Raw genomic sequence first — 21,999 nt, forward strand, 5'->3', positions numbered from 1 at the left:
GGGCATTTAATCAAGTCATTTAGTCTTCCCAATGACACTGTAAGGTAGGTATCATTATGCCTGTTCAAGTTGGTTGAAACTCAGAGGCTAAGAGATTTGCCCAAATCACTCTGCTGGAAACACTGGAGTTAAGAAATGAATCCTGGTATGCTTAGCTCTGGAGCTTTTTTCTCTACACCACACTATATCTCAGAATAGAGACTGTATCATTATCAAGTTATATTCTCATTTTTGAGTGTCTGAAAGGATTTCTCTTGCAGCAGCATAACTTCTAGATCTTGTTTTTCAAGTGTATTTTTTGGAGGCCAGTGAGTTTTCTTTGAGAATGTTTGAAGGTTTTCATTTTAATGGTCACATGAAGTTTGGAGGAGCAGAGTCTCCAGACCTGATCCAGCGTTACCTGGTACCTGTTCTGATTGCTTGGTGTCGTGAGAGAGGGCCAGGAGATCCAGGGGAGGGTCAGATGACTGGGGCAGCAAAAAGGACAGTCAGAGAGGTAGCTCTGAACCAAATGGTACTGAAGCATTCCAGTATTTTAGCAACTATTATGCGTTCTGGCTGAACATCAGTTCTGTCCTTGAAACTATGGGAAAAGGAACAGAGAAAAAGATTTTGCTGCCATTCACAGCTCTCACACATCACGTTATATGGAAATACCCAAGAACTGAGGGGCTGGACTGTGGTGATATTTTGCACTCCACACTGTCTTGGACAGTGACGAGCGTCTGTTAAAGGATATAAAGAGAAAGCATGTCCAAGATCAATCTGAGAGAATCTGCTGGAGAAGGTGAAACAGTACATCGTTCTATTACTTTCATGTTCTTAGTTATGGGTCACTCAAGGGAAAAGTACAAAATTGATAGAAATATTTACCCTATGACACTGGAGAATATTAAAGTCAGGTCAGTGAGGAAGTATTTCTGAGCTTGAAGTAAAAAAAAAACAAGACCCAGAGGGTTTCCTTATTTGGCTTCATGTTAAGTGTTTCATGTCAAACCTTATAGTCTGAAGGCAGATAAGTTAAGCATCCTTAGGGATGATCTTTTGGTCTAAGGCTTGACCAGAGAAGAGGAATTAGATAAAATAATAGACCTTTGAAGTCTTTTAATCTATTACCTAAAATGTGAGAAGGAAATAACTGTTTTGCAGGGGACCCACAAAAGGGATCTCTGCCTGAAAGGTTAAGAATGGAGCAGGTGGCTTAGAGAGGTAGAGAGACAGTCTGTATCTGTGGAAAAACAGAAATATGGGAAGAGAAAAAGAATGCCTTGTATTCATGGAAGAATTCAAGTAACTGGATTTCTAGTCATCAACTATGGAGACTAGCAGGTAGTAAAATAGTATTTTTGAAGAGCTTAAAGAAAAGAACGGTCAACACAGATTCTATATCCAATGGAAATATCCTTCAAGAATGAAGGTAAGACAAAAACATTCCCAGATGAAAGGAAAACTAAGACAATTTGTTACAAGAAGAGCTCCTTTAAGAGCAATGGCAAAGAAAGTTATACAGATAAAAGGAAAATGACTCTAGAGGGACACTTGTGGAGGAACCGCACTACCCAATTGTAAGACTCGCCGTAAAACTACAGAAATCGAGACAGCATGATACTGATGAAGGGATAAACACATAAGTCAGCGAAATAAAATCTAAAAATAGATCCACCTACATAGAGCCATTTGATTTTTGACAAAGGTACAAAAACAGTTCAATGGGGAAAGGGTAGTCTTTTCAAAGAATGTTATTTGAGCAGTTGGACATTCATATGCAAAAAATGAACCTCAGTGTACACCCCACACTGTATCCCCAAAAATAAGTCTAAATGAGTCATAAATAAAAATGTAAATATAAAACTATGAAACTTTCAGAGGAAGATATAGGAGAAAATCTTCATGAGCTTGGGTTATGCAAAGGCTTCTTAGATATGACACCAAAAGCACAATCAGTTAAGTGAAAATTTTAATACACTGGGCTTTATCAAAACTAAAATGTTTGCTCTGTGAAAGACACTGCTAAGGGAGTAAAAGGACAAACTGCAGACTGTGAGAAAATGTTTGCAAGTCATAAATCTGATTAACAATTTGTGTCTAAAATATATAATTAACTTTCAAAATTCAGTGTAAGGAAGCAAAGAACTCAATAATAAATGGGCAAAATATTTGAACAGATACTTCACCAAAGAAGATATATTGATGCAAATAGGCATAAGAAATGATGTGCCTATATCATTATCCATTAGAGAATGCAGATTAAAACTGCAATGAAATAAGAATTAAAAGTAATAAGTTATTAAAATTAATAAAATTTTAATAGAATTAAAATTAATAAATAAAATAAGATTTAAAATTAATAAAATTTAATAAAAGATTAGCACTGTCCAATTATGACAAAGATACAGAACAATAAGACTTCTCAAATGTTGCTGTTGAGAATTCAAAATGGTACAGCTATCTGGAAAACAGTTTGACTGTTTCTTTAAATACACATTTATCATACAATCCAGAAGTTCCATTCATGGGTAATTACCCTAGAGAACTAAACTTTTATTGAACACAAAAGCTACACACAAATACTAATAGTAATTCTATTCATAATTATCATATCAACTCAAATATTCTTCAACAGGTGAATGGATAGACAAGCCATAGTATATCCACACTATAAATGCAATAAAAAACAGATAGCTGTTGATATACACAACAACACAGACGAATCTCAAAGGCATCACGCTAAGCGAAAGAAGTCAGCCTCAAAAGATTACAAATTGTGTGATTCCACTTATATGACATTCCAGAAAAGGCAAAACTACTGGATGGAGAGCAGAGTGGTGGTTGCCAAGGGCTGGGATGAGGGGAGAGTTTGACTGACGGGCCAGCACAAGGGAGTTTTGAAAGAATAGTTTATAAAGCAGAGAGAACTGCTCCGTATCCTGACTGCAGTGGTAGTTGCAAAATGTACACATATGTTAAAGTTCATAGAGCTGATCACCCCAAACAGTCCAAAAATTGGATCTAAGTTATCTTAAAAATTAAAAAACCTAAACAGTTATTCTTAACACCTCAGCCATATTAATTAAAGCTACATGTTTATTTAGATGATATTTGTAAGACAGTGCATATCTTAATATATGCACATTTTGTATGAGTCAGAACCCTTTGAAAGAAACAAAATATGCAGTTTATTCATTTAGTAAATCTTGAAGCATAGCTTTATTATTTTAAATGTTAAAATCTTATAGATGTTGTAATTGTTTTACAAGATTCTGTCAGTTATATAGAGCATCTATTTCATCACACAGTTGCTCAGCTGTTAACGATAATAGTGTCTTTATGAGCAAACACCAGTGCCATCTGCTTCATGAAGATCCCCTTTATGATCAATAACTAGAGCATTTTGTGTACAAAGGGCAGGGACTTCCCATAAGCAGACAGGGAATGCATGTGTCATTCTACTCAGAGTACACTTATCCGTAAATTTGTTGGGTAGTAAGGAAATAGTCCTTGAGATTCATTTTTATGGCAAAATCCTGTAAGTACTGACCATAATTTCTCATCAACTGAGGCTTCAGAGTACAATAGGAGAAATAGTGTATGTGGAATTTAGGCTCTTCCCTACTACCACTTAGTAGGACCAATTTTTTTTTTTCTCACTTTTCTGGGCTTCATGTGTCTCATCATTAAAACCTGACTGCTTTCATTTTGAAGTTCTGTGTTGTCTGGTATCTCATCATTAAAACCTGACTGCTTTCATTTTGAAGTTCTATGTTGTCTGGTGACATATCTACGTGTGTCTTATCAATTAATATGTCCTATTGCTGATGTGTTCCCTTCATTACTTCTTGTTGATATTATGTAGCTGTCTCGCATCTTCCAAATATTTTCAGATAGACTGGTCTAAGGCTAAATAACAATTTCTTTTGATCAATACTGTTCATCATTCATTCATTCATCTATTGAGCAGCATGTTCTTGGTGCTGGAGAACCAGGGATGAAATGATTGTCTTCAGAGCTGGAAGAGAAAAACAATGATGATGTAGAATGATAAATGCTGTGGCACATGCATGTTCTGAAGGCAGTGGGATACAGGTGGCAGTCAGAAAATGACTATTGGAAACTATGAATGGGACGATTGAAACAAAGTTTTGAAGTATTAGTAAACCCTGACCTATCTTGTTAGAAAGATGCTGAGATGAGAGACTGCAGTTCAGTGTAGGGGACTGAGGCAGGTGTTTGAGGAGGCAGGGAGGGGAGAACGGAGGGAACCAGACAGTGAACACCACTGTGTGCCACTCCGCATGACTTGGATTTATCCTTAGGAGTGAGGAACCCGGTAAAGGGGTCTAATGAGCAGAGACATGATCAGATGGGCACCAGGGAGGTTAGGTTGTATGTGTGGTGGGAAGGGAGATAGGAATATCGATCCTGGAGACCAGTTTGAAAATCATTACAACAATCTCGAAAGGATTGATGAAAAACATTAGAGACTGAGGAGAGAATTCAGATCCTAGAAATATCAAGGAGGTTGCATTGTGAGAACTTGGAGAAGAACTGGATGTGATGGTTTCTTACCGATGGGACACTTGACCACTTAACATGATGCTGGCATTCAAAGTGATTACAAAGCTATTTTTCTGTGTATTAGTGGTTGGCAGATGTTACCCTTGGTACTCACAATAGCCCTCAGAGGGTGGCATCTGGGTGTGTTTCAATTTTATTATTATTTTAGAGATGGAGACAAAGAAGTTAAAGAATTTTGTGAACGCCACACATTGTGTTTTAAGAAGAGTAATCTGATAGCGTCATGTTTCTCAGGAGGCAAGGAAATCAGTTAATGAGCCATTTTGAGAAGAGAGGTAGGAAGATGAGAACAAGAGGTGAGACTGCTTCAAACTGAGGGCTGTGCCGGTGGAAGGACATTCACATGTGCAGGAAGGAAGTAGTTAGACATCTTTGGGTGGACAGACATCTTTACTCATGTCTGCAAAATTGATCCCAAGATCATAAAAAATGTAAGTCACCTTGGAGCTATGAAATTGCAATACTTACACATGTTTGTATATCTGGCTGAAAATATCTATCCAGTCTAGGTAGCCAAGCTGTAGCACAGGAAAGTAAAATTCCCTTTAACAAAAATGCTTGGGTCACCCATGTCTGATGAAGTACAGTGACAAAGCCTGTTTCTCTGAATCTTTTTTGACTCCAGCACCACCACAATTACCTTCCCAAATAACATTGAAATTGATGACTTAGAACTTTTCCAGAAAGACGGTGGTTTGTAATTAAATTTGGGAGATACTCAGCTCTGATCAATAACACAATGAGAAACTAGATCTCAGGAGGGGCTATGACCGAGGATTTGTGTGTGCTCTTTTCTAACCAGTGGATTTTAATGGTTTTGAATGGAAAGACTTTTTTGGGAGGAGGCTTATAAAACACAGAAATTTATTTCTCACACATCTGAAGACTGGAAAGTCTAAGATCAAGGTGCTGGCAGACTTAGTGTCTAGTGAGGGCCTGCTACCTGGTTCATAGATGCCTATCTTTTTTAATATAACCTTACATGGTGGAAGGGGTTGGACAGATTTATCAGACTTTACTCCTAAAGTTGGGGAGAGGCTCCTCCTTGTGGCCTCCTGGGAAGATCAAGCCCTGCTCTGGCGATAGAGAGCTGGATCAACAACTGCTGACCTGGGACAAGTCACCTGGCTCCTCTGATCCTTAGTCTCTTTCTGTATAAAATGAGAGTAATAATGGCAGGTATCTCATTAGTGGGTTGTAAAGATTAAAACAATTAGTTCATGTTATTTGCTTAGCATTTACATACCAGATAATATTTAATCATCTATAAATTTAATTAAAGGGCTTTCCTCATAGCTCAGTTGGTAAAGAATCTGCCTGCAGTGCAGGAGACCCGGGTTCAGTTCCTGGGTTGGGAAGGTCCCCTGGAGAAGGAAATGGCACCCCACTCCAGTATTCTTGCCTGGAGAATCCCGTGGATAGAGGAGCCTGGCAGGCTACAGTCCATGAGGTGGCAAGAGTCAGATACAGTTTAGCGACTAAACAGCCACCACCACCATATTTAATTAATATTAAATATGATAAGACAAACCAATATTCTATACACCTGAAACTAACACACTATTGTAAATAACTATACTTCAATTTTAAAAAAAATGGGAAAGATAAAATATGAGTGTGCTATTCCTACCTCTTTATAATAGTCTCCCTCTATCTAACTTCAGTTCCAATCACTATGTGATCATTACTTAAAAACAAGCTATAAATGCAACCTTCTTTGACTAATAACTCTTCCCTAATTAGGAACATTAGCCCAGATATAATCTTTATTTTTCCTGAGGTAAGTAGAGGGGGATTGGGAAGTATGAATGCAGAGAAAACAAATAAAAATTCTGTCATTGTTCTAATCAGAATTTCAACTGAGAATAAGCTTTCTGACATGGGAATGTCCTTATTTCTCAGGTATATTAAGGAAACAAACATAAAAAATGACCCAGATGAACTCAACAATCTTATCAAGAAAAATTCTGATGTGTTAACATGGACGCCGCGACCTGGAGCCACTCTTGATCTGGGAAGGATGCTAAAGGATCCAACAGACAGGTTTGGCTTAAATACTTAATAGAGAATAAAAATGATTCAGGGATTTTTTTTTTCAATTTTATGAGAAAATAAAGGACATACTTATGGCTTCTTGGTAGGTCCCTATTCATAGGAATATTAAGGTTGTTTTTTTTTTTTTGAGTAGCATCCTAAACTTATCATGAATTAATATCCATACATCACTTTTTTAAACAGAAGTCTTACCATTCAAATAAAAAACTATATATCTTTCAAATCTAGGGGATAAAAGATTGAATTTTTTTTCTCAGTCTTATAAATAATTTTCTCATTCTGTATAATAGTTACCCAAGTGTTTTCCTCATCTAGAAACTTCCTTGAAGATAAAGAGTAAGGAAGTTTTTTTCTTTGAAGGATAATTGATACAGCTCAAAGTGAAAAACACATGTACACCCGGGGCGGATTCATGTCAATGTATGGCAAAACCACTACAATATTGTAGAGTAATTAGCCTCCAGTTAAAATAAATAAATTTATATTTTAAAAAAAAAGAAAGAAAAACAATGAGCCTGAGAGTTAGTTTTCATAGAAGCATAAACATTACCCAACTACCAATTCCATAGACAGTACATTTGAACAATAAACAGTGCACTGGGCATGCCATTCAGGAAAAGTCAACCTTGATGTCACAGGCCTAGATTTTTCAAATACTTGCATATGTGCTCAGTCACTCCATCACGTCTAACTCTTTGCAGCCCCATGGACTGTAGCCCGCCAGGGTCCTCTGTCTATGGAATTTTCCAGGCAAGAATACTGAAGTGGGTTGCTAGTTCCTTCTCCAGGGGATCTTCCCAACCCAGGGAATGTTTTACTGTGCCACTAGGAAGCCCCTTACAAATACTTGTTTTGAGCCAAATGAAACTGTTAGTTCCTCACCCTTATGTAGAAATGGACTAAATGTGTTGGAAAACTGGACACACCAAAACACACCCCTCCCTTGGCCTTACCTTTGCAAAGTTGGCATGAATGGTGCAGCCAGCTGATTATGACCTTTTGCTAACCTCCCATACCCAACTGGTTGCCACACTAGTCAATTCTGCTTCATAAATCTCTCACAAATCCATCACTCTAGTTCTTCCCTTGTGACTTTAATTTAGCCTCTCATAATTTTTCACCTAGATTCCTGCAGTGGGCCCTGAGCCACTCCTCTGATCCATCCTTCAGCACATCCTGATCCTGTGCTGGTCACAATCCACTGCTGGGTTGTAAAAATCAATGGCATTGACCACAACCAGCATTTTTAAAAAATGTAATAGAGTAAAATCGAATAGACCTGAGTACATCACCCAAGTAATATAACAAGGGATAGTATTATTTCAGGCAACTTTTGTCTCACAAGTGCCCTTGGTATGTGGGAGTCTGATGTAAAATAGAATCCTTACTGGGATGACAGGCAAGGAGTCTGAAAGCCCCTACTCCACCTTGCTGCCAAAGATACCTTTTTTAAATGCAAAACTCTGTCCCCTTCCCTGCTTAAAATTCCTTAGAATCTCCCCAGTATCTCAAGGGTAAAAGCAGTTTGTATTCTCTAGATCAGGGGTGAGAAAAGTTTTTAATTATTTCAGGTTTTAGCAGGGCATTCAAGAGTCTGGCGTTTGGCATTTGCAGAATTCTCCATCCTCTCTCTCCAGTTCCCCAGATGTATCCTATGCATCCTATAATTTTCAAATTTGAAAGCGCATCAGAATAACTCCAGTCACTTGGATAACTGTAGCTCCTTGGGTTCCACCCTCTAAGATTCTGATTGGGTAGATAGGAGGCAGAGCCCGGGAATCTGCATTTGTATCATCAAGTCACACCAAAGCGTTCTGGGTAACAAGAAGTTCGGTTGTTGTTGGATTCTCAATTGTAAGACACAGAGTAAGGGATATAGGGAGACTAAGTGCTTAACTCTGCCTTCTTGTGAGGGGAGGAGGGGGCAGCAGAGAATAGTAAATGTGTCCAGGAAAGCGTTTGTGCCTTAGAAATCAAGAGGAGGTTTCAGAGAGTAATTAAGAGAGCGCGAGATCGAGATTCTGGCACCTGCTGGAGAAGGGAGGTGCAAATAATGTCATGAGTCTGGTGAATGCAAATACTTTGGTTTTTGTTTGTTTTCTAAAAAAAAATGTTTCTATTGAAATATAGTAGATTTACAATGTTGCGTTAGTAAATATATTTACTTTGAGTAAGTAAATAGTATGCCATTCGTTCAGAAAGAACTTACTGAGCTCCTTCTGCAAACTTGGCATCATAGTGGGTACAGGCAAACAGCTGTGAAGAGGTCCTTCCCTCATGAAGTGAAATCCACCCCAGTGTAGGGGCGGTAAGTGAAGGGGGAGGGAAAGGGTGAGACAGGAATACCGTGTGTGGCCAGGGCTGGAAAGAATTTGCAAAACAGTCCAAGGAACTCGCCTGTGAGTAAGGAGAGCTTGAGAAAGTTATAAAGTGAGGAAGGAACATTACTGCGTTGTGTTTTTGTTTTTGTTTTTTAAAAAAACCCCGTTTCAGTTTGCAGAAGAGCATGTAAAGAGGCCACAGTGGGAAGAACTGGAGTCAGGAAGGCTGGGAGGCTGAGGTTCTATCCAGCAAGAGATTAGTGAGGCTATAAACTGAGATGAGGGTGAGGAGTTGAGAAAACAGATTTGAGATTCATTTAAAAGTTAGAAACTTTAGGATTTGACAAGTAATTTATTACCAAAACCAGTGCATCTCTAGCTTTGGTCAAACAATGGACTAAAAGTGTTGTTTTGAGAAGCGCCACAGAGTTGCCAAATCTCTACTAGCCAGGTGCCCATTTCCTCATCACCATTCCCTCATCCTGATCACATTCTGTTCTATTGCCAGGATTCACGTTTCCATGTCCCATGCAATGATCCATCCTCACACTGGATGGACAGCTTTAGGAATGCCAGAGAACTGTCATCCATATTGCTGACTGGGTTTCCAGGTAGAGTTGCCCATCTGTCTGTCGGCTTTGATTAGTACATATATTAAAGACACAAAACTCTGGGCATATCTCGAGGACAGGCTAAAATCATTCCTATGTTCAGCAAATGTTTATGCGGCCCCTTCTATGGCTGGGCTTCCGTGGTGGCTCAAACAGTAAAGAATCTGCGTGCAAAGCAGGAGACCAGGGTTCAATCCCTGGGTCAGGAAGATCCCCTGGAGAAGGGAATGGCAACTCACTCCAGTATTCTTGCCTGGGATTTCCCATGGACAGAGGAGCCTGGCAGGCTACAGTCCATGGAGTAGCAAAGAGGCGGACATGACTAACACTTTCTGTGTGCCAATCACGGTTGCTGCTCTCATCAAACTTATATTCTAGTGGAGGTCGTGGGGCAGGGCAGGTGTGAGCAGGCTTCTACAAAATCAACACGACCATATTATATTCAACATTCCCATAATTTAGTGATTTGAGCTGAAAGGGTCCACATCAGTGGCTTTCCAACTTTTTTTTTTCTAGATAAGGACTTTTATCTTTAAATGTATTGACTTTGAGAGCCGTCACACTAGACAATTAACAGGAGCTATTGGTAGCTCAGACAGTAAAGCGTCTGCCTACAATGCAGGAGACCCAGATTCGATTCCTGGGTCGGGAAGATCCCCTGGAGAAGGAAATGGCAACCCACTCCAGTATTCTTGCCTGGAAAAGCCCATGGACTGAGGATCCTGGTAGGCTACAGTCCATGGGGTCACAAAGAGTTGGACATGACTGAGCGACTTCACTTTATTCTGGTTAAGGCTGGGGAAGGGCCCTACCCCTCAGTATCCCCCAGGGCACTTCTGTGGGACCCCTGGGTACCACCTGAATGATCGAAAAGCTGTTCCTCTGATTGACTGTTGAAATTGAAGTGTTAGCTTTTGCCTTCCTTCCTTATTTATTGCTATCTTCTTTCCTTGTTCTCTCACCTTTTTGTCTTTAAGCAAAGGCATCATTGAGCCTCCGGAGGGGACTAAAATTTACAAGGATTCCTGGGACTTTGGACCATATTTGAAAATCTTGAATGCTGCTGTAGGAGATGAAATATTTCGTCACTCATCCTGGATAAAAGAATACTTCACTTGGGCTGGATTTAAGGATTATAACCTGGTGGTCAGGGTATGCTTATGAAACACTATTTGTCTTTGCTTTCCTGTATTATGGAAGTATATGAAAACCCCTTCATATTCCAATTTGTTTCTCAATAAGCATTTTTTAAGTCCTACCATTTGCCTCACAGAGAATCGATGGGACAATGTGCTAAAGCAATCCTGTTTGGAAAATGTTTTCATAGGAAGCATTCTGAGGTCCAGCTCAGTTTCTCTTTGGGAGCACTCCTTTTCTTCCCATTACCATGTGTTAGCTGTTTTTGTTTTGTCGGTATTTTGCTGTGCTGTGTTTGTAAGGTAGAAAAAGCTATTTAAACTGTGAAACTGGCAGGTGGACTCCACCAGAGAGGTGGTTTCCTGTAGCAGCAGGGAAGTGGGTAATTCTTATCTGCGGCTGTGGTAAGGAGTGAGATGCAACCAACCCCGGGGTCAGCCTGGAACTTAAATTAGCCCTGACATATACACACAGAGCTTATAGGTTCAAGTGGTTCATGCTGTAAGCTGGTCACCACAAAACTGAGGCTGTATCCCAAAGGAAAATATGTACCAAAAAGCAGGGGGTGAAAGAGAAAGAGGAGGTCCGAAATGGGCTGGAAATCCCTGAAGTACTTATCTGTATATTTTATTCCACTTATATTTAGTGCCTGAATTTGTGCATGGGGAGCAAAGTTTAGGGAACGCATCAGGAAATGGACGACATTATACCCTTGGAAACTAAGATTGGTTATCCTTAGGGTGAGGATTAGTTTCAAGTTTACCTTTCAACCCCTGAACATTAATACTTGGTAGCAGACAATACTTAGCATTCTCAAAATCAGTAAGTCCTAAAAAGCTACCCAGGGGTCAGCGCCAGGCTGTGACAAAGCTTTTGCTAGTCAGTAATGAAAGGAGGATGCATGTGAGTATGGTTACAAAGATGTCAACTCTCTTTTCTTGGGATGAATTGTCATTATTCCAAGACTGTTGTTGTTCAGTTGCTAAATTGTGTCCAACTCTTTGCGACCCCATAGACTGCAGCATGCCAGGCTTCCAAAATTAGTCCTTTCTATTTTTGAGGCATGAAAGCATTCTTCCTTTAATGAAATAAAAGGATAGTAGATGTGTTTTTTTTAAGTCCTCACTTAGCAAAATGAAATATTGATGCCTCTATTAGCTCCCAAATATTTTTTAGAAAATTGTCTTTGAAACCCGAAGACCTGAGGAACTTTGGTCTAAATGAGGTTTTCAGTTGAGTGATTAATGTGAAAAAGAGAAAATATTTGGAATTTTCAATGACACTTTTTATGTTTGGCTGCTAGGTGATGGTGAGAAACATTCCATGTTTTATTTATCTTTTAGCCTGCAAACTACAGTGGTATTTGGTAGCTCATTACCAATTATACTTACTAATTACTAAGTATACTAATTATACATATATCTAAGACAATGATAACCTTCTCTGTAAATGTGAATGCAGTTAGTGATATGAAGCAGTTTGGCTAGTGTAGAAGAGTAGGATTAGAATTCAATTCAGGAAAGAGAAGAGAGAGAGAGCCACACAGAGTGATGGGGGAGTAGGAGAGAAGAGAGAGTCAAGCCTCTTTTTATATTTACTCCACTTCATTGCTATCATTTGCTTGCACATTCTAGAATTTTTTGAGGATCTTGACCACCAGATTGATATGCTTCTCCCCTCTACCATATTGTCATTTGCACAGATGATTGAGACAGATGAGGACTTCAGCCCTTTTCCTGGAGGATATGACTATTTGGTTGACTTTCTAGATTTATCCTTTCCAAAAGAAAGACCAAGCCGGGAACATCCATATGAGGAAGTAAGCAGCAACACCAGTGGAAATGCTCCTTCCTTCCTTCTTCCCTTCCTTCCTAAATAAATAAATTTTTAAATTTACTCCAAAAAAATTTTGGAGTCACTTTAGATTTACAGTAAAGTCACAAGGATAGTACAGAGAATATTAACATACTACTTTAACATGCTACATGTGTCGCAACTAATATGCCGATATTGAAAGAATATTTTTAACTAAACTCCATACTTGCTTCTTTTTGAGTCATTTGCAAAGACTGGCTTTTCTACCTGCTTCCTTCCAAACAGCTGACCCGCCTGTGCTGTTAGCAGACCTGCAAGCATTGATCTTTATCTGCCCCTTTACCTTTACTCCAGCAATGTCTCCTTCCACAAACAAACCCTACTGGTGGCTTTCTACAGAAAATTGTCAACATAAACCAACGCATGTTTTGTTGAGTTCCAACTTTTAGCAGATCCCTAGCCCAAGTCAGGCATGCTGTTAAGAGCTGGGGCTTTGGACACAACGTCAAGACTGGTATGGGTTCCCTACCCCTGCTGATTAGGATTACTGACTATGAGCCTTTGAATCCCTGTTCAAGTCTTTTTTTTTTTTTTTCTCCCCCTTCCATGGGGCTTCTTCTTACTTTATAATTTTTTTATGATCGTCAAATGACATAATATATATGAGCATGGATTGTAATTTTAAGTTCTATGTTCATGTAAGAATCACTAAATAGATTAGGAGGGTGTATAGTCTGCCCTTAAGCATATTAAACATGTGCCATATAAATGTGTAATGCCTTAATTATAGAGGTTTAAATGTACCTTTATATAATAGACCTGTTCTTAAACTACATCTTAATAACTGGATTTGTATTTTTATGTTTAGTACTTGCTGTTGAAGAGAATCCTATGCTGAGACTTTAGTAAAACCAATAATCTACTGCCTGCTTTGGGGTTTTAAAAAACTGAGTTTTCACACATAGGAAAACGCTACATGAAACACCCATTTTAAGCAAAATGAAGCTGATATTTTATTGCTTTTTTTACCAAATACATACATAACTCAGCTTCATTAATATTAAGTCATTTAATATAAAAAACCATGATAGGAATTGATTTTACTATACTCCCCTACAGATGAGGAAAATGCCGTGCTGAGAGGTTCAATAATCTGCCCAAGGTCATTCAGTTTGTAAATCATGCTGAAGGCTTTAACAGCAAGGGGTCTAACTGCAGAGTCTGTGTATTTAGCCACTGCATTTTCTTAAATCTGAATCTACGAAACTTAGAAATTAAGTATCTGTTAACCATAAGGGAGATTTTTCCTTGGAATTTTTAAAATCACAAGTTCATTTAAAATATGTCATTGAAAAAAAAAAGAAAGGCTTGTTTTTACAGCTTTTCACATTGCTTCTGTTGAATAAAGCTAGCAACAGCTCTCTTCAATGCAAATGAGCAGACTTACCACACCATGGGGCAAATTGTCATGCCTGCCGAATACATGGTGGTCCCTATTTTGACTCTCAGTGCTTTTATATCTCAGGATTTTATTGAAATTTCTGTATGTTGAGGTTTGTTTAAAGAGGTTATCCTTGGAAGAACTCCATCTCTTGCCACTTGGAGCCTTTTCATATTGCCTTTTTTGGAGGGGAGGCATTCACTGCCTTTCAAACATGTAAATATATTTTCTATCATGCCAACTCTCCATCTTTCCTAGATGCCTGGCTCCTAGAGTTCTCAGGAGCTCCTGCTCCGGTCTGGATGGGCTCCTCTCTAGGTCTGCCGCCAATCTGTCACCCTGTGACCTCCCTCAGCCTCTTCTAGACCCCACCCATGTCTTCACTTCTTTGCTTTCCTCCTTTGTGGTATTTTCTGCTTAGGTATCTGCTGAAGAAAGCTGGCACAGGAGCTACCCTTTAAGTACTTTCCTGCCTGATCTTGCACAACAGCTTGCTGAATACATAATGCTGGGTGGCAGTCACTTTCCACGGACACCTGAAGGCATTGCTCGTTTGGCCTCTAGTTGCATATGCAGTGTTGCTTATCCCAGGCTGACCTTCCTTCCACTGTAGGTGACTTTTAAGAATTAAAGGATTGATCTATATTTACAAAAAAAAAAAAAAAAAAAGACCTTTTCAAGCTGACTCGGGGCTCTCTGTATATGGGTAACACTTATTATCCAGCAGGCTTTACTTGAAGGTGGGGGTTACATGCTTAAATGCTCACAGATGGACCCCAGGCAGATCTTTAAGCAGATGGACTGAGTGGGAACTGGGTCGAGTGGAATGCGTGGGAGGGGAGGTGCCCCTACTGAGCTCCAGCTGATCCTCGGAATTTTCCAGAAAACTTGGATATCTGGATTTTCATGTGAAGCATCTAGATTTATAAATGTGGAAGGCTAATTCCGTTTTTTAAAAGGGAGTAGGCTATGAACTATAACCTAGATTGTATGTGGACAAGGGAGCACTCAGATGAGTTTATGAAGGTGAGGAGCCAGTGATTAGGCTTGAGGGACTCCTAAATACCAAAATGTGGAGGTCCTTGTATTTGTGATGAGGCATCACAAATACACTCCCTGCCTTCATTCTTCCTGTAAAATTGATTCCATTTAGTCAGAGAACTGTCTGAAGGTATTTGGCCACGGAACCATGTGTAAGCATAGGGAAGTGGGTGTTCACTGTTTCATATACATAATTCTGTGTTCTGTGCCCCTGCCGTTATCCATAGTACCTACCTCTTCTCTTTGCAAATCTGAATGTCCTTTCTCATACTCTCCTGGATTCTGCAGCCTCTGCCCTGTTCTTTAATGCCACTCACCTACCTGCTTTCCACGTTCACATTCATTAGTTGAAATCTTCTGCCAACGACTCACTTCACTTCTTCATTGTGGCGGCTCATGCCTGTGCAGTTGCTTTGTTAGCAACTTCAGTTGCATCCAGAAATGGGTGGAAGGCAGGTTATGCATGGGATCTGTCCATCATTTTGAACTAGAAGTCCTTTCTCAGCTCCAGTGACACTAGGCCTCCTAACTTCTCTTCTTCTGTATTCTTCTGGGGTCTCTTTCTCCAGCCACCACTTACATCTCCTGTTTTCCATCAGGGTTCTGTGCTCAACCCACTCATCTTCTCAAGCCTGTATCTGGGTGAACACATTTGCTAGCACCACTTCTCTGCTAATGGCTCCAAAAATCCAGACTTTGCCCAGCTCCCACCAACACTGTCCAGCTTTGGATTCATTAGAGTTAATTGCCTACTAGATAATATCACCTGGATTTCCAAATCCTTGTACCTCATTGTTCAACATTCAACACATCGTTGTTCTCTTAAAACTGCTCTTTCTCGTTTTCTGTCTGATCATTGGCAATATTAGTGCCTCCTCCCCCACTCCCCAACCCACCAGTAACTCCAGATAGAAGCAGAGCTTTTCACCTTTTTCCTTTTCCCTCATCCCCAGATCTAATCAAACCACCAAGACCTTTCCATTTTTTAGTCCAAACATTTCTCAAAGCCTGCCTGATTCTTCCACATGCTTGTCTCTAGTTTGAAAAATAATGAAAGACCTTCTCTCCTCCACTGCGAGGAATTCAATCTTGATCCTGAACCTTAGCTGGGCTTTCCTCAACTTGACAAGCTGCACAGTCATGTTTCTGAGTCTCTGTTGGCAAAATAAGAGATTCTTTGACCTGTGTTCGCCTTCTCAGTTCACAATGGATGTCATTGTTTTGTCAAAAAGGTGTGGGAAAGAGAAATAAATCCGAACACCAGTCTTCTAATCATTCTGTCATTTATGACAAAGTTGCCTCTACTGGTATTAGCATATTTATCAGGAGAAAAAATGTGATGCCGGCTACTGAAAAAGGATGCCAGTGAAGTGTTAAAACCATGTCCAACCTTAGTTAACTTCCCTTCAGACTACTTTGTGCTTTTTTTTCCCTTTTATTTCATAAATATCTCTTTTTTTCTCACAACAGTAACACAGGAGACCGAGGCTTAGCAAGGTTAAGGTCACATGATTAGTAAGTGCTGAGCTGAGACTCAAAACCATCTCTGCTTGTCTCCTAACTCTGGGCACCTTTGACTAGTCAACAGATCCTGTGTCAGGAGTTGGGATTCTTGAAAGGTGGCCTTGGCCACTGAATTAAGGTGCTCTTGCTCAGTGGCAGGCCTTGTTTTACACATTTTATGTACATTGACCCAGTGAATCTTCACCACGGTCCCTTGAGGGACCGTCTATTATCTCCATTTTATAGATGAGGAAACTGAGGCACGGAATGGTGGCCAGGATCACACAGCTAGACCGTGGATTTGAGCCCAGCAATCTGATTCTGTCTGTGCTGTCTGTCACTCTGCTCCCCCAGCTCCGGATACACTTCCTGTTTTCTTTCCCTCAGTTTCTGCTTCACTCAGATGTCCCCTCCCCACCTCCGCCTGTGATGTCTACTTCAGTAGGCTTTTCTCCTTGACTTCTCAGACCCCTGCCTTATAGACAGCTGCCTCTTTCAGGGACACAAGGGGTTGACACCAATGCTCTGTGCTGGCTGGGGCGCCCCTGCTAGTTGTTCCGTTATCTGTTTCAGATTCGGAGCCGGGTTGACGTCATCAGACACGTGGTGAAGAATGGTCTGCTCTGGGACGACCTGTATATAGGATTCCAAACCCGGCTCCAGCGGGATCCTGACATATACCATCATCTGTAAGTCTGAAAATGCCTGCCGTGCCCTAAGCCACTGCAGAGGATGCTGTGGGTGTATAAGCCGAGTCAGTGGCTGACTCTGCCCCCGAATTTTGATGGATGTGGGCAATTCCACCATCAGCGCTTTATTTCTTTGCTAATCTGTTGAAAAGCAAATCTGGTTAGGAAAATAACATTTTAAAGAGTCATTGTTTCTACATTCATGCAAATATGTTTCAGTCTCTTTTGAAAGTAGTTCATGGTACAGGAAAGGGAAGGGTGTTATAAGAGAGAAAGGGTGTGCCTGACCGAGACAGGAACAAGGAGGGGCTATTTGTGTGCAAAGACTTGATCACTGAAGACAATCATTTCCCATGTCACACATTTTTGTCAGTGCCCAGCTCTGAGCATGACTTTGGTGAGCTATTTGGTTAAGGGGAATGGCCCTCTGAATCTCTACCTGCTTACACGTTGAAACTGTGCAAGTTTCTCATTGCAAACCTGTATATGTCTTTGAGACCATCATTGGACTAGCTGAGTTAAGGGTCAGGAAGGCCCACTTGCTTTCTTCATATTTACCAAATAATCAGCAAGAGGGAGAATACTTTCTTATCATTACCACTGACCTTCTGAAAAGTTCAGGAATTTAATTATAAACAAGCAAAGCCTACTATCTAGTTTCTGCCTTGAGCTCGAAAGCACAGGCATGTCTTGAATGTTCTTTTTTATTTCTTTTTGAATGTTTTGAAATGATTTTTAAAACATTTAAAGAATGTAGAAGTATATAAAATAAAAAGAAACAAATCTACCCCACCCACACCTCCCAGAAAACTGTATCTGTTTTCTGCTGTTCCCTCCACCCACTCTCCAGGGTAACACTTGACCAGACTACAATGTGTATCATCCCAGGCCTATTTCTGAGTGCATGAGCACTTCAGTAACTTCATTTGTTCTCAATAAAATGTCCCATATAGTTGGGGAGGGGAGGTTATTGTTGTTTTTTAATGTCATCCTATTACATATATAATTTGCATTGTTACTCATTAATTTATCTTTGGGGTCCCTAGTGTTGGGACACATAGATCAACCTCAAACATTTTACCTGCTAAAAAACATTCCAAGTTTTGTTCATTTTCAGCAGGACTTATATTTCTTGTTCTGGAAAAAAAGGAAATGTAGCAACTTTGGGGGAGATTTGAAGGTTACTTTCTTTTAAAAAAATAATGCCATCTTGGGTTGGGAAGATCCCCTAGAGAAGGGAAAGGCTACCCACTCCAGTATTCTGGCCTGGAGAATTCCATGGACTATACAGTCCATGGGGTCACAAAGAGTCAGACACGACTGAGAGTCTTTCACTTTCACATGGAAGCTTCTGGAATACTGATGCTGAAGACTATTTTGTTATATTGTTTTGATAAAATAGGTCATAAATGTAAGAGCAGTGTAAGTGTAAGAATTCCATAATAAATCTTGGAAAGCAGTCATAGCCCAATTTATCTTTGTTGTTCTCAAAATGGGATTTATGAGTTTATTAAATATTTTTCTGGTCATAAAACCAATACATATCTATTGCAGGAAATTTTTTTTAAAATGTTTTTTAAATAAAAAAAGCACCCTCACCAATACTGGGTCCTAATGCTTTTGTGCATAGAATACAAATCTATATTTTACATATGAGAATTCCTTAAAGCAAGGCCTATCATGGACAAATAAAAATAAGACACAGTTGTCACATTTTAAGGGACTGCATTTAACGTACTAGAAATGTGAAACTACACGAATATCTGAAACAGTACAAGAAATGCTGTCTCAGGGAGAGCGGAGAACCAGGTACCAGACAGATCTTGGCAAAACAACGGGCATGGACATTTCCAAAACACATTTTTCTGCTTTATCTCTTTTACAGGTTTTGGAACCACTTTCAAATAAAACTCCCCCTAACACCACCTGACTGGACGTCCTTCCTGATGTACTGTGGGTAGAGAGGACCTGAGATCTCCCAGGTAAAGCAGCTTGTGGATCTGGGAGACACATTTATATCCATCCCATTTTTTTTTTTTTTTTTTTGCATTTGAAGGTTGGGGAATATTTTTAATAAGCTGAAATGGAGGGAGAGATTATAGAATAATCCAAACAGAAGGAGTGAGTGAAGTTAAAAGGTAGGAAAATACAAGATGAGTTAGAGCAATGGCAGGTCCTCCTGGTGTGGCAGAGAAGGAAGGGAAGGCAGGAATGAGGCATGAATGGCCCTGGGAAAACAAAGAGTCAGGAGGTTCAATGGGGATGCTGAGGAGGGTCTATAGTTGTGAAGAAGTGGGCGGCATTAAAGGTAAGGAGGCAGCTGAATGAGGGATCGCCAAGTCCAAGGTCTTGCCGATGGAGCAGATCTGAATAAAGATAGGTGAAAGGACATCAAGGGAGCGGAGATGAAGATCTCAGTTGTCAGGAGGTCGATGTGTGCATTTCCAAGTTGCCTTATCAAGGAAGCAGTTGTATGGCGGTCAACATTTCAGACTTGGAAACTGACCTCTTGAGTTAAAATCTTGGTTCTGTTACCTACTTTGTGACCTTTGGGGAATCTGTGTCTCAGATTTTCATCTATGAAGTGAATATAATAATAGCACCTACCTCATGGGGTTATGTCATATTCTTCAGGCCCTTCTAGAAGAGTGAGTGAGACGTGGTAAGTGTACAATAAATGTTGACCGTAACAACCTTACGAAAGAAACAGGAGAATCCTGGGACCTATAACCACTCATAGGGTGAATCTATACAAAGTTGGAAGGAGAGTCATTTCAGTTTACAGCCCAGCTTTAGAGTCCCACTTACCTTAAAGCATCATAGACTATATAATCTGAACTAAAGACTAAAAATAAAAATTCACCTCAGTGCAATAAAAAATGAAAACATATTGAAAAGAGTTTCATACTGCTGTTCATTAGTAATATCTTTTAATTCACAGGGATGCTAAGCTACATGAAAAATTCAAGTATTCATTGATGCTGTATCTTGAACATGAAGCTTATACCAAAGAAACTATGCCTTATTGACATCAGCAATGGATAATCAAATGTTGTGTTTGTGAAATGTTCACATATCTTATGTTTTTGGATCACTACATAGCCAGATTATTAATATTTTAATTATACTGTCCATAATTTTCTGTAAAAGAACCCATGAATGCAATAGGAACAAATTCTCTATGGAAAACAAAGACAACAGGAGATGTAAATCCAAGCACAGAAGAAGTAAAACAGGAGGAGAAAAGATTTCCTAGAAGACAAGGAAAAGAAAAGGGGTGGGGGGAGCAGATGCTGGGTTAGAAGAAGAAAGGAGAGAAATAGATAAATGAGGGGCTATAAGAATAAAATAAGAAAGAGGAAAAGTTAAAATGGAAATTAAAAAGAACGTAAACATAGACATTTTGTTCCTTAATAGATTGATTCCCCAGATAGAGTCCATGAATATAATCGAGCAAGAAGCATTCATGAGCTGTTTTCAGTTTTAGAAAAAGTTTCGTTGAAATCTTATATTTACCAAAACATGGCTGCAGAGGTTACCCAAGATGTAAAATTTCATTGGGACTGAAATAATTTTGGTTCAGTGACAAAATTTATTACTTAATGTAGATTATAAATTCTAACAAATAGTGGTATCTTTGAATAAAAAATATGAACACTAGCTAATGATAAAGTGAGTCCTATAGACAAAAATCTTTCAAGGTCAATAGAATAATCAACACTCAAGACCTATATCTTGAAAAAATTAAGAAGTCCTCTCCTGAACACTTGAAAACACTGTTGCAATGGTTAAAACCCACAACTAATTTATCTGTTTCTGTTAACGTCTGTAGTTTTTGATGATTTTCCTGTGATTATCACACTATCTCTAGGAATGTGATTATTGACTATGTTTCTATTTTACATATTGATGTTTCTGGTACACACAAACCTCTCATTGATCTGAACATCAAATCTGATTTCCTAATTGTGTACACTACCTCTTTAATTCTGAAGATTAAGATTTAAGATTCTCCTTAAATCTCATAATTATCTACTTCTTACAAAGATAATAATATGATATTTGATGTCTCTGATTCACTTCATACATTCCACCTATGTTTTGTGATTTATGCTATATAGTAAATTATTCAATTATTACTGACAAATGTAATGTATATCAGTATATGAATATATGATAAAATGTGTATGATGAGCAAATAAAAAGATTATTTTTAAATATGGATGTTTTCTTACCACCAAGCCTATCTTTATTTTCGTGCTGTCTTCCTAGTTATCATCTTCTGGTACCCTGACTCCAGCAATTCTTTGATATTACCAAGACCTTTAGTCCATTGACCCTGCATGTCCTCACTTTTCTTCTTAGTCATCTTCAATTCTTTTCTACCTGTGTCCACATCACCCCCTTCTGTCATTTTTCTACCCTACCTGCCCTCTTTCCCTCTCTCATATCTCAGATCTCATTTCCATGACTTCCAAACTATGAAATCATTCTTTATACTTTGCCCTAACATCCACTGCATCAGCAGATCCCATCACCTTTACTTTCAAAATATACCCAGAGTATAACCACTTTCCACCATCTCCACTGCTATCAACATCAGGAGAAAACGGAAACCCACAGAGGTAATCTTGGCATTAGGGGCTGGTTTTCTTTATGCCGTGGAGAGGGCAGGAGGGGAAGGGGACGACAGAGGATGAGATGGTTGGATGGCATCACCAACTCAATGGACATGGGTTTGGGTGGACTCCAGGAGTTGGTGATGGACAGGGAGGCCTGGCGTGCTGCAGTTCATGGGATCGCAAAGAGTC

General features: G+C 39.4%; 1 protein-coding gene across 10 annotated transcripts in view; it reads left to right on the plus strand.

The window, feature by feature from the left end:
* LOC122429743 (cytidine monophosphate-N-acetylneuraminic acid hydroxylase) overlaps positions 1 to 21,408 on the plus strand; it is an 84,803-nt gene extending 63,395 nt beyond the window's left edge. For 9 of the 10 annotated variants that reach the window (XM_043450348.1, XM_043450350.1, XM_043450340.1 and 6 more), the window contains 6 exons: positions 6,478 to 6,618; positions 10,540 to 10,714; positions 12,402 to 12,518; positions 17,073 to 17,188; positions 19,074 to 19,170; positions 20,130 to 21,408. In XM_043450348.1, coding sequence (XP_043306283.1) covers positions 6,478 to 6,618; positions 10,540 to 10,714; positions 12,402 to 12,518; positions 17,073 to 17,188; positions 19,074 to 19,149 — 625 coding nt within the window. In that variant the 3' untranslated portion in view covers positions 19,150 to 19,170; positions 20,130 to 21,408. The remainder of the gene's footprint in view (positions 1 to 6,477; positions 6,619 to 10,539; positions 10,715 to 12,401; positions 12,519 to 17,072; positions 17,189 to 19,073; positions 19,171 to 20,129) is intronic. The other variant, XM_043450349.1, reaches the window with a different exon arrangement.
* The last annotated feature ends 591 nt before the right edge of the window (positions 21,409 to 21,999 follow it).

The sequence above is a fragment of the Cervus canadensis genome, chromosome 28 (assembly GCF_019320065.1).
Source record: "Cervus canadensis isolate Bull #8, Minnesota chromosome 28, ASM1932006v1, whole genome shotgun sequence".
NCBI lineage: Eukaryota > Metazoa > Chordata > Mammalia > Artiodactyla > Cervidae > Cervus > Cervus canadensis.